Source organism: Choloepus didactylus, chromosome 1 (assembly GCF_015220235.1).
Source record: "Choloepus didactylus isolate mChoDid1 chromosome 1, mChoDid1.pri, whole genome shotgun sequence".
NCBI lineage: Eukaryota > Metazoa > Chordata > Mammalia > Pilosa > Megalonychidae > Choloepus > Choloepus didactylus.
Genome location: NC_051307.1, coordinates 246,140,702 through 246,154,080, shown reverse-complemented (window position 1 = coordinate 246,154,080; position 13,379 = coordinate 246,140,702). Strand labels below are relative to the sequence as shown.

General features: G+C 41.6%; 1 protein-coding gene, 1 long non-coding RNA gene and 1 pseudogene across 2 annotated transcripts in view; 2 read left to right on the top strand and 1 right to left on the bottom strand.

Annotated features, from left to right (window-relative positions):
• Positions 1–588: 588 nt before the first annotated feature.
• LOC119509117 lies at positions 589–4,438 on the bottom strand. The gene is made up of 2 exons (XR_005211627.1): positions 4,268–4,438; positions 589–2,394 (listed from the first exon to the last, which is right to left on the bottom strand). It is a non-coding gene; the product is annotated as an uncharacterized LOC119509117 (long non-coding RNA).
• Positions 4,439–4,489: 51 nt separating this feature from the next.
• Positions 4,490–13,379, top strand: part of ISY1 (ISY1 splicing factor homolog) — a 44,664-nt gene continuing 35,774 nt past the window's right edge. The window contains exons 1-5 of the mRNA XM_037802958.1: positions 4,490–4,693; positions 6,736–6,758; positions 7,318–7,369; positions 8,465–8,530; positions 8,674–8,716. Of these exons, the coding sequence (XP_037658886.1) occupies positions 4,691–4,693; positions 6,736–6,758; positions 7,318–7,369; positions 8,465–8,530; positions 8,674–8,716 (187 nt within the window). The 5' untranslated portion in view covers positions 4,490–4,690. The remainder of the gene's footprint in view (positions 4,694–6,735; positions 6,759–7,317; positions 7,370–8,464; positions 8,531–8,673; positions 8,717–13,379) is intronic.
• LOC119509095 lies at positions 9,349–13,051 on the top strand (annotated as a pseudogene).

Here is a 13,379-nt window from a genome sequence, read left to right as displayed (position 1 = left end):
CAGCACTGGGTTGTCCAGCCACTCCCTTGGCTCTCTCTTCAGAGCATGCTTTCCTAACAGTGCATCTCCTAATTTTAGCATCTTCTGCCATAGGGACAGACTGAGAATTTCCTAAATCGTCACTTCTTGGTCCCATTTTGCTTAATAATTCTTCCCTCAATTTTTCTCTTTCCTTTTGCAATTTTACTATAAGCAAGAGGCAGCAGCCAGGCCACACCATCAACACTTTGCTTGGAAATCGCCTCAGCGAAATATCCAAGTTTATCACTTAGAGGTTGTGCTTTCCACAACTGTAGGATGCAATTCAGCTAAGCTTTCTGTCACAAGATGACAAGGATCCCCATCCCTCTGCTTTCCAATAACATCTGAGCCATCACCAGCAGCACCTTTAACATCCATATTTCTACCAGTAGTCTGTTTGAGGCATTCTTGGCTTTTTTTGTCATCATCAAAATTCATCCAGCCTTTTACTACTGCCCAATTCCAAAGTTACTTGCACATACTAAGTATTTGTTACAGCAGCACCCTCTCCTACATTCCAAAATCTGTATTAGCTTCCTATTGCTGTTATAAGAAATTGCCACAAACTTAGAGGCGTAAAACAACACAAATTTATTAGTCTGAAATGATTCTTTCGAGGCTAAAGTCAACACATCCCCAGGGCTGCATCCTGTCTGGAAGCTCTAGGAACAAATCTGTTCTTGTCTTTTCTAGCTTTTCCAGCTGTCTGTGTTTCTTGGCTCATGGCTGCCATCACTATGATCTCTGCTTCCATAGTCACATATTCTCTGACTGCCCCTAATGCCTCCCTCTTATAAGGACCCTTGTGATTACATTACACCCATCAGATAATCCAGGATAATTTTCCCTCCCAAGATCCTCAGTTCATCACATCTATAGGGTCCCTTTTGCCTTTCCATGTCAGGTAACATAGTCACAGGTTTCGGGGATTAGGATGGGGAGATCTTTGGGGGCTCCTATACTGCCTACTACAACCACTCTCCAATGAGTCCTTGTTCTTTTAATGAAGAACAGTAGTCAAGTCTCTTAGATGGATGCTAGGGGATATACAGATACATAGAGTAGCGATGGGTTCTAAAGACAAACTTTTTTCCACAAACTGTTGGAAATTGTGTGGGGGGTACTGGAATGTGACTAGAGAGTCTTAATACTCGAAAAATATTATTCACATTTACAGGGTGTTTAGGCAATGCAATATAAGCTGGGGGCCTTGGCACAAAAAGAAGGCAAGGGCAGTGGAACTTTTTTTGCTCCTCTACCAGCAAACCTTTTATGCCAAACCTGTGCCAGTGTTGGGGAGGGTTGGTGGTGTTTGGAGATACAAAAACAAGATAGCATTGGAGTAGGGATTAGATGCCTGTAAATCTTAAGTCTGGTGATACAATGGCTAATAAGAGTTTTCAGAATGTCCTGCAAGACTCCCTGAGCCTGGCCCAGCTGACTGTTCCTGGCAGTTTAGGTAAGCCTCATAGTAGATCTGACTGTAGAGCATGGAGCTTTTGTTTTTAAAATAATTATTGAGAACTTTACATAGGTCTTCTCTGAGCATGTTACTTACGGAAGTCTCCTTTAAAATAACAGCTCTGTAAGGTAATAACCCCAATTTCACAGCAGAGGAGAAATGACCAGAGAGTTGTAAGTCATCTGAAGCCACAAAGCTAATAAATACTGGAACTAGGATATGAATCCAGGGTATTTCAGTTGTCTCAAAGGAAACTAATCAACCAGGAGATTAGGTGGAAGCGGAATGGAAAAAGGTGCTGCACGCAAATGGAAGAACATGGACAAAGTCAGGACCACAGTCAAGACCAGAAAGGAAGGCCATACCATTTAGCAGACTGTGGCAAGTTTGTATAATCTGGCTGCTTGTAGTCGCAAGTACCAGAAAGTCTGAAGTAATGCTTTCAACAATACAGCAATTTACTGGTTCATGTAACACAAGATTGAGTAATAGAGTGGGCTTGGAGGCAAGGTGTCATCCAGCAATTCAGTGATGTCACCAAATACAAGTCTGTCCCCTGCTGGAGTCCTAAAATTGCTGACAGCAGCTTCTTGCATTATATCCATCCTGATGATAGGAAAGATAGTGTATTTGTTCTGCCGTTAAAGACCAGGTCCTGAGACTCACTCTGACTAGGTCAGCTTGGGTCTTCAGTCAACCCATCTGTGTGCTTAGGGAGATGGAATGGATTCATTAGCTTGGTCTTGATCTCCTCTTCCACTCTTAAAGCTGGAAGTGGAGTTCCTTCCCCAGAACCGAGTGCGTTCCCCCAGTGCAATTCAGGCGGGTGGGTAGGGGGGATGGATGCTGGAAAGAAAGGCAGTCAACACAAGTAATGCCTCTTGAATCCGGCTTTATGTGAGCTTTGGATCCTAGAAGAAAGCAACAGGTCAGGGATTTAATGGATAAAGGTATAGAAGTATGAGAAGGTGTGATTTGAGTGGGGAATGGCCTGGCTTGTTTGGGACCAAGTATTATTTAAGTTTAAGTTAAGCTGCTGTAGAGGTGCACAAATACACTGTCTTATACGACATGTTTCTTTCTCTTACGTTACATATCTAGGTGTTCCAGGGCTGGGAGGGGAATCTGGCATCCTTCTAATAATTCCATTTCTGACTTCAAGGTGTTTCCATGATCACCTCTCAGCCAGGGAAGGGAAAAGGGCAAGAGGAGAGCATGCCCATTCTTTTCATGGATATTACCTAAGTGGCTCACATCCCTTCGACTCTCTTCCTATTGGCCATTATTTATCATAAACGCAATCACCCATATCTGCCAGAGATGGGAAGATGTAGTCTCCACTGGGGTGGCCTAATGCCCACCTAAAACTTACAAGAGAAAATGTGCTGTCCTTGCCACTGATCATGCAATGAGATCCCGGTATCTGTTCTCCTAAATACCTGTCCTGTCCGATCCTGGTCCAGATGGCATCTGCAGCTAGGATGCCCATCATCATAGGTCCTCTGGTAAAAGGAGTCACCATGGCTGAGGCACCATGCTTGAAAGTAGGGAGCTGCTGTACCTGGCTGAAACTGCCACAGGCCCTCACTTAATTCCACACCAACTCACCTCAATGCTGATGCCATCTAGGAGTATCCACCCAGAACTGTTACTATTCCTGGCCCCTCCCCTCCTTCCTGCTCCTCCTCTGGAGGAGCTTCTGGTCCCAGCACTGTGACATTCACCTACTGATTGACTATCTGTGTGGGTACTGAATGACATCTCACCTCTCTAACCCCCTTTCCCTTCCACAAGTGGCCTTTTCTTCCTGGGCCTTAAACTATTTTAAAAGGTTACTCAGACAATTGTGCACTGATGTTCATAGCAGGATTATTCACAATACCCAAAGATGGAAACAACCTGAGTGTCCCTCGATGGATAAATGTATAAACAAAAGGTGGTATATCCATAGGATGGATTATTACTCAACTGTAAAAAGGAACAAAGGTCTGATACATACTACAACATGCATAAATCTTGAAGACATTATGCCGAGTGAAATAAGCCAGACAAAAATGGATGAATATTGTAAAATGATTACACTTACATGAAATATCTAGAATAAGCAAATCAGAAGTTACAGGGGCCTGGGGGCAGGTGGGAATGGGGAGTTTTTGCTTAACGGGTGCAGTTTCTGTTTGGGGTGATGGAAAAGTTTCAGTAATGAAAGGTGGGTAACGTGGCACTACCTTGTGAATGTAATCAATGTACACCAACTCGTATACACTAAGATATAGTTAAAATGGCTTTGTACGCACACACACACACACCGAGTCGTATACACTAACATACAGTTAAAGTGGCTTTGTACACACACACACACACACACACACACACACACACACACACACACACACACACACACACACACACACACACACACACACACACACCCTGACCTCAAGTACTGGTCCTGCTCCGAAAGACCCAGCGATTCTAGAAGACAAGCTCAGAAAAAGTAAAGACCCCAAGTAAATGACAGGGAAAGCGAAGGACTGTGTGAACCCCGGGCCCCTGGGAACACAGGCTCTCGTTCTGATCTGCCCCGAGAGGCGTTTCAGCGCCTACTAACAGGAGACTTTAGCTTCGGGTTCTGGAGCCGCCGAGGCCATGGATTTTTCGTCCATGCAGGCCCCAGGCGCTTTTAAGGACCCGGTTCAATCAGAGACACGAGGACGAGTAACTTCCAAAACAGGATATCTGCTCTCAGAAAATAACCAAAAAGGGGGCTTCTGGGACGACTACCTCGAGTGGCGACAAGAAGCACACGTAGCTGCCCGCACATCTTCGCCCGACGTCGCCCGTTTGCGTAATACCCAACCGGTTAACGCGAAATAGTCTTAATAGTTATCGCGAGAGGCAAACCAGCCGCTCGGGGCTGAGCCGGAGATACGCAAGCGCAATTTTGCCGACGCTCCCATCTTACGTACGCGCTATAGAGCGACGTCCAGACGCCAGCGGAAGTCCACTCACCGGCCTGCCTTTCCTCCCCTCCCCCGGCCGAGTCTTTCTTTCACTTCCGGTCCTTCCCATGTATCCTTCCGACAGGAAAGTCTCCCTGTACGGCGTTTAGACTCTTCAGTTCCTGTCAGGGTGTTCCTTGCCTGAGGCTGTGAAGCTTCCTGGACCCGGGCCGTGCGGCCCGGGAGCGGCGCCCTCACCGGCACCATGGTGAGTGGGCTGGGTGTGTGAGGGAGGGCGCGAGCCGGCGGGCTGTGAGGGCCCCGAGCCCTTCCTGGGGCGCTTTTGGCTTCGGGGCCCGTTCGGGCACTACTGCTGATTCAGGCTCCTCGGCTGTTGACAGGGGGATTCACTTTCCTCTCTCTATACGAGTCACTAGTTGAAGGGACAAACTAGAACCGAGGTAGCTGCTTTACCATCTCGGACAGTGTTTTAATCCACTTGAAACCTACGGATAAAGTAGGGAAACCAAGGCAAAGAGAGGCGAAGGAACGGGGCCCTGGTCATGATGCATGGCGTGGAGAAATGAACAGCAGTTGTGACTATACGTTTCTGGGATTATTTAATATATGTCTGTCTCCCCCTAAGGTTATAAATTTCACAAGGGTAGAGTCCGTTCACCATTGCCTCCTTTACATGTTGTAGCTGTCCAGTAACCATTCAATGAATGAATGAATAGCATAGGCAGAAAGTGTTGTTGAACGAGTGTGCTCTCTGTGTTCTGGCCTGGTTTGTTGGTTCCTTTATTCGTTCAAGAAGCATTCACTATGTGTAACTATGAGAATGCAACACAGTGTCATTACAAAGGGAACGTTCACGTATGTAGAATATTACAAAATGTTTATTTAGTGAACAAACATAAGAAACACATGTCACTGTATAGTAAGACTAAAGAAGATGTGTTGGAAGCCATTGGTGAATACAAGATCCCAAGAAGGTGATAGACCACTGGACCAGAAGCAGCCCTTTTTGTGGGAAGAGCTGCCCTGCTCAAACTACTGCGTCATCCTGCCTTGCTCAGCCTGGAGGCTTTTCCTTTCTGATCTCTGACAAGCATAGGGAATCCCCTCTCTCCGTCCTCTAGTCTGGGAGAAGGAACTCTGACCCTGGAGATTTCTGGCTATAGGAGTTATTGGGTATTTTATATATCTGTCCCCATCACGTTCATATCTATGGGCTTCCATCAGCCTGGATGCATGCCCATATTATCTTATTGATTTGTACTTTGGGGGGGGGGGGTTTCCTATGAGCTCCCCCATAAAAAAAAACATGGCCAAATATCAATCACCTAACACAGTATTAAACATGGGCTAGGCATTGGGAAACACTGAAATTAAATATGTAGAACCAGCAGTCCTTAATAAACAACTGAAATAGTAGGACACAGCCTCACCTTTCGAGGTGGTGACTTCCCCTGGGAGAACCTTTCTGTTTTATTTCTTTATATATATATCATGGTCATTTATCCAGCAAGCGTTTGCCAAGTTTGTTTCTGTGTCAGTTGAAATGGAGGTTATGAAAGGAGATTTATGTTGAGCTCACTTTTCCTGAGCATCCATAAACTGTATGCCTGATGTCTTTATGTATTTATCTTGTTAAATCAAAACAATATCCCTATGTTGCACAACATGGTATGATTCCTGTTGTAAAGATGGGAAAACCAAAGCTTAGGGAAACTTCCTTTGAGGGATGGTAAGTGGCAGAGCTGGGAGTTAAATTAAGTCCTTGTCTCAGCAAGTACTCTTTCTCCTTACATTACAGCTCAGAAAACATATTTTCTGCGTGACAGTGTATTTTAGGGACCAGACACTAGTGTGTCAGTACTTACGTAAAACTCAGAAGTCAGTCTTGAGGTGTTTCTTCCCCAGATTCCACTGGCATGGAGTAGACAGTTGTGACAGTGAGTGGTAAGTGCTATGGTAAGTATAAACCCAGACAGAGAGTACTAGCCAGGCTGGGAAGGGGTCAGGGAAGAACTTTCTGGGATGGTGATGACACGGGTAAATTTTGAAGGATAAATAGGAGTTAGCTAGATACAGGGTGAGGTGAGGACACTAGGGGAGTAAAAACTTTAGGTAGACGGAGCATCGTACATAAAGTCTCAGAATTTTGACTTTTTTTGCTTTTGTTGTTCATATATTGGTTCAAGCATTCTGCTTGTGACTGTCGTCATAAAACTTTTCACTGAAAAGTAAATGGAAAAAAAAGTATTTTACACATGAGCATTCTTGTTCCCTTCTTTCTCTTTCTAGGCCCGAAATGCAGAAAAGGCCATGTAAGTATCTGTTAGTTTTTTGTTTTTTTTTTAATGTAAATTTCATCTGCGTTAATATCTACCACAGAGCTGCCTCTGTACTTGGTCTTTTTGGTATATGGTCCTTTTGATAAGCTGTTTCTGTCTCTGCATGTGTTAAAACAGCATTCCCATATTTACCCATTTGTTTTTCCTATTAGTGTTTTCTGATGGCTCCCAGAACTTACTCAGGATAAATATTTGTTCACCTGGAGTGGTGCAGGGGCTGTGAGAGTGACAGCTGAGGCACTTCATGATACTGGTCTTTTAACATCTGGATGTGTTTACTTGTCTGAGAAGTAGAGTTTTCTGCAGTTGTTACACACAGTGTAAACAAAATAGAGACGTGGGTGTTCAGGAGCACAATGGCCTTATAAGCCCTACTCCTGGGAATGCGGAAGCCTTTCGCTGCCCTCTGATTCTTAATCACCATAAAAGAATGACATTAAATATGGTCATGAGCAGATCTGCCACATCCAGGAACCTCAGTGATAAGAAACCTATGAGCAGGATCTAACAGAATCTTCTCTATCCCTTGTAGGACGGCCTTAGCGAGATTTCGCCAAGCTCAACTGGAAGAGGGAAAAGTAAAGGTTGGTGTAAATCTTCCTCATGATTTTTAAGGTGTGAAGAATAAATGCTGTAAAATTCCCTCCTGGGCCGACTTCAGACTCCAAATCTTCCTATCCCTTGTCTGTCCTTGCTGACACTTTTGAGTCTGTACACTTGAATTCCAGGTGTCCCTCCCGATAACCGGGGAAGTGTATTCCTGGCTGCTGCTTTTTCCATTCCTCTGCAATGTGATGATTGGGGTGCGCTCTCTTATTATCCTAGTCTGTCTAATATTGAATAATAGGAAGTGGAGTGGGGTGTGGGGAGCAGCTGTGACTCATGGACAGTCAACCAGGTTAAGGATAATATATACTGTTCTTTGGATTTTTTTTTTTTTAATTATATGCTTGTTTATTTGTATGTATGCACATATTTGAGTACTATCTATATTTAGTTTCAAATATTTTTTATTATGGAAAGTTTCAAAAATACATAGAAATATACAGAGAATGATATAATGAACTCTCCACAATGCGTAGCTATCATCTGCCTTTGACAGTTATCAACTAACAGGTTTTATGAACGCAGTGTTCATTGAAAACTTGGAAAATAAAGAAAAGTAAAAAGAAGAAAGGGGAATGGCCTCACACTATTACCACCCTCCAGAGATAAACACAGTTATTAACATTTCCTGGTATTTCTTTTCCGTTTTTTCTCTTTGCACATATATATGTATACACATGTGTGTGCATGTGAGTTTGGGTTTGAACATTGTTGTTATCCCATTAAATACATTTTATATCTTACTCTTCTTAAATAGCGTAAGCGTGTCTTTGTATGTGACACTGAGGGCCATCATTTCTTAAGGTGGTATAACTATTCCACTTAAATAACATTTCTATTGTTTCCAGTATTTCACTTTACTAGATACAATGCAATGAATGATTTTGCCTGTATACTTGTTTCCTTAGGAGAGATTGTAGAGTCAGGTTTAAGGCTTAATGAGGGTTCTCTGGAACTGAATTCAAATGTATTTAGAACATTAGACATTTTGGGCTCCAGGTTTGAACTAGTTGTGAATGTTACATGAAGCTTGTAACTAGTATAATGGAAACGTGTATTTTGCTTGTCCCCAGGAACGAAGGCCCTTTCTTGCCTCAGAATGTACTGAGCTGCCCAAGGCTGAGAAGTGGAGACGACAGGTATATTCTGGGTAAATCTGATATTAATAGAAGCAAGTCTCTGATTGCTTCTTATTATTTAAATTGTACCTTTCCTGTTATTTCAGAAATATTCAAAAGTCATGAAAACTTATTAGAATTTTTTTCTTTTTTTCATTTCACAGATTATTGGAGAGATCTCTAAAAAAGTAGCTCAAATTCAAAATGGTAAGCTAATCTATGTCTTTAAAGTCCTTGGTTCTCAAATTGACAGATTTGGAGATTTCAACACTCCTCTTTTCATAATTGATAGAAAAAGTAGATACAAAATCAGTAAGTATATAGAAGACCCAAATGATACCATCAATCTATTTGACCTAATTGACACTTAGAGGAAACCACACCTAACAACAGCAGAATACATTTTATTTCTAAGTACACATGGGACATTCACCAAAATAGAACACATTCTGGGCTATAAAAAAAAAGTTATCAAGTTTAAAATAATTGATATCTTACAAAGCATATTCTCCATTTATAATGGAATTCATGTAGAAATCAATAACAGAAAGATATGTGGAGAATTTCCAAATATTTGGAATTAAACAACCTCCTTCTAAATAGCCCAAGTGTCATCTATTCTCAGAAGACATGATTTTCTATGTAGAAAGTTCTAAGGAATCTGCAGAAAGACTCTTAAAATGAATAAGTGAGTTTAGCAAGGTCACAGGATATAAGGTCAAAATAAGAAAAACAATTACATTTTTGTTTAATGGCAATGAACAGTTGGAATTAAAATATTTTAAAATATAATATTTTATAATGTAAACATTTATGATAGTACCAAAACACAAGAAATACTTAGGTATAAATCTAACAAAATATGCAGGATCTGTATGCTGATGATACAAAATAATTATGAAAGAAATAAAAAAACAACTGAATAAATGGAGAGCTGGGTTCATGGATTGGAAGCCTCAACATAGTCAAAATGTCACTGTTTTCTCTCTTCAAATACCATCAAAATCCCAACAAATTTTTTTCATAGTTATTGACAAGCTGTTTCTAACATTTAAATGGAAAGGCAAAGGAACAAGAATGATCCAAATGATTTTGAAAACAAAGAACAAAATTGGAGTATTCATACTACCTGATTGCAAGACTTATAAAGCTACGGTATTCAGAACAGTGTGGAATTGGTGAAAGGATAGATACATAAATCAATGGAATAGAAAAATAGAAACTTAGAGAAAGAGGCCGTATCTGGGCAAAAAAAAAGGTTCTGTGGGATGACTCAGGTACGAGTAGGTTTAGCCTCTCCTTTTCAGTAGCAAGCTTCATAAGGGCAAGCCCCAAGATAAAAGGAAAATTTTGATGTCACAGATATGAATGTTTAATTTGCTACAAGTAAGGTATCTTATTATGAAAGTGGTACAAGACAAGGCATACAACTGACCATTCAATGCAGTGCATATTAACAAGGGAAAATTTTGATTTGTACTCTGATGGGGAAGCTTTCTCTATAGAGCAGCCACTGTCTTTTACTTGTCCCTCCTGTGGATAATAGAGGCAATAGGGAGACATCTTTTCAAGAACATGTTACTTCTGATCCCATGGAACCATCAGCAAAAGTGATTTGTCCAATTTTTGCAGCGCTACCTGGAGGTGATTGTAATCAGGCTATGGATGACTTTGCAGCTTGTCTTACACTTGATCATAGAGCCCCTGGAGATTTAGATGACTTGAGTGGTATGGCACATGTACATAGAATGTTTCATCCTGGCTGGAGATTAGGAGTTCCTCATGCTTCACCAGCAGTTCTACTGGTGGACTTTCTTCTTTTCTGAGTTCTTATTCTGCAAGCAATAGGGAATCCATGGATCTTATAAGTAAATTTTTATCGCCAGTTATCAGGGATGAGATGTTCTGCAGGAGGACAGCTTAATTCTCCTGGCTTTTTCTGCTTCTCAGCTACAGCAACTACACATACAACTGCAGCTAGAATGGCAGCACACCCACACCTCACAGCAACAGCTAGAGACTTCATGCAAGGCAACCCTGAGAACTAACACAAGCAGTGTCACCGCTACAGTCACAATCCACAGCAACAAGCAACACAGCTAGTACAGAAAGCAGTTGGCAAACTCTCCAGAATTCATGATATCTTTTAACAAAGTTGAATGGTACTAGAGTGTCTGAAACAAAGTGCTAGTGCATGGAAAGTGACCCTGTTTGACCAAGAGTAGCTTCCGTCCAGTTTGGTGTGTGAAGAGAATTCATCCTCAGAAGAGGATGAATGTGGGGAGATGGCAGATTTTGGTGCTATGGTCTGTGTAGACGTTATGCCTTTTGATGTTGGTTTGCAAAGCCTAAATTTAAAAGAGCTTCAAATATCTCCTTTTTGATGATGTCCCAATTCACAGACAGTGTCCTCTGTGCCAGCAAAAGTGGACAAAAACTATCTAGGGTAATTGTAATTTTAGGTCTGTCCCTCTTGTTATATATTGTGTGTATTCAGAAGGAAGAGAAGAAATATATATCATGATAATTTCCACTTAGCTAGTTTTTACTTCTACCAGGTAAATCTAAGTAGCAGCACAGGGGTGATTGCTGCTTCCTGTATCTTTACATGCAAAAGACTCTCCAAATACTCCATATTCAAAGTGAAGAGGAAAATTGAAACCTCTAATGAAGCTGCTATATTTAAGAATATTAATGGATTAAAACTGCATGGATGGTTTACTGTCAAAAAACAAAAACAAAAAATCTCAATAAGAAAACAAATAATTTTATAAAATGGCCAAAAGCTTTGGATACTTTATCAAAGAAGATATACAAATGGCAAATGAACATTGTTTCTTGTGTATAACATAATTAGTCATTAAGGAAATGTAAATTAAAACCACAGTGAAATACCACTACACACCTATTAGAATGGCTTGAAAGAAAGCTGACAATACCTACAGATAGCAGATGTGGGGCAACTGGAACTCTGAATCACTGTTGTCGAGTATGCAAAATGGCAAGCCATTTTGGAAAATGTTTTGGCAGTTTCAGAAAAACTTAACCATATACTTACCATATGACCTAGCATTTCCACCCCTAGGTATTTACCCAAGAGAAATGAAATACTTTTTCTCACCCCAAAACCTGGGTACAGATGTTTATAGCAGCTTTTTTCATAATTGTCGCAAACTGGAAAGAACCCACTTGTCCTTCTTCTTGTGAATGGAGAAACAAACTGACATACCATTCCTACAATAGACTACTACTTAGTAATAAAAAGGAACAAATTAATGATACATGCAACAACATGAATGAATCTCAGAAGCATTCTGCTAAATGATAGAAACCAGACTCAAAAGGCTATGTACCGGGGGGACTTCTGGAAAGATGGCTGATTCGGGAGTTGCAGGGCTTACTTCTCTCGAAAAACACTGAGGGGACAGGCAGAAACTGTCCAGAACAACAGTTCTAGGGTTCTGGATATCAGTGTACTGTGCAGCACCCAGGAAAGTGCAGGATGAAGAGACAGAGAAACTGCAGTGACAGATTGTAGCTCCCTCAGGCCTGGCTCTGGGTGCCCATCCCCCATGCTCAGGGAAAACAGCTTCGGGCTGTTCTGGTCTCTGTCTGGTGGGCGGCTGCAGAGTAAGAGGGTAGCAGAAATCCACTTTCCCAAGTATAGGGAGGGTCAAGGTCCAGCCTTGTTCCAGCTTTTGGCTGGCAAATTTAGAGTGCTGGGTCCTATGGCTTTAACCTGCATGGCCAGGAGCTGCCACACTATTGTTTGGACCCATGCCAGGAAGCCAGCAGAGAACTAAGAATATTCTGCCTTCTGAGGGCTGAGGGGAATAGGTTGCCAAAGAGCACCATCTGCTGGGCAGGCCATAAAAGCGCACCTACACGAAGATGTTGACGAGGGTTTTGGGTGAAGAGCACCATCTGCTGGGCAGGCCAGGAAAGGGCACCCTTGGGGAGCAGAATTATAGGCTTTTTGGCATCCTTACTTGACCCTCTCCACAAGGCCTTGTGGAACTGAGGTCCCTAGTGGGTCCTTAGTGGATCCCTGGTCCTGCTTTGGTTGAGTAATACTGACAAACCAGGTGTCAAAGAAGAGTGTTAACACAAAGCAAATCAACAACGAATTCTGAGACGAGAGAAAATCTGACCTTCAGAGTAAAATCATCAAGACAATCCAATGCCCAGATACCAGCAAAAATATATACAAACTATACTAAAAAACAAGAAAGTGTGGCCCAGTCAAAGAGGCAAATTAAAAAGTTGGAAGAGATGGAATTTGGGACAAGTAATCAAAGATTTCCAGACAAATCTAAATCAATTGGAGGAGATGCTAAAGAGATAAAGGATATTAAGAAGACATTGGTGAGCATAAAGAAGAATTTGAAAGCATGCAAAAAAAAAAAAAACAGCAGATCTTATAGGAATGAAAAGCACATTGAATGAAATTAAAAATATACCAGAGGCATACGACAGCAGATTTGAAGAGGCAGAAGCAAGGATCAATGAACTAGAAGACAACATCCAACTTTGAACAGACAGAGGACAGATAGAGAAAAGAACGGATAGAATTGAGCATGGTGTCAGGGAACTGATTGACAATATGAAGCACACAAACATACGTGTCATGGGTGCCCTAGAAGGAGAAGAGAAGGGAAAAGAGGCAGAAAAAAAATATTTGAGGAAATAATGGTCGAAAATTTCCCAACTCTTATGGAAGGCATAGATGTCCATGTCCAAGAAATGCAGCATACTCCAAACTGAATAAATCTGAATAGACTTACTTCAAGAGACATACTAATCAGAATGTCAAATGCCAAAGATAAAGAGAATTCTGAAAGCAGGAAGAGGAAAGCGATTCATTACATTC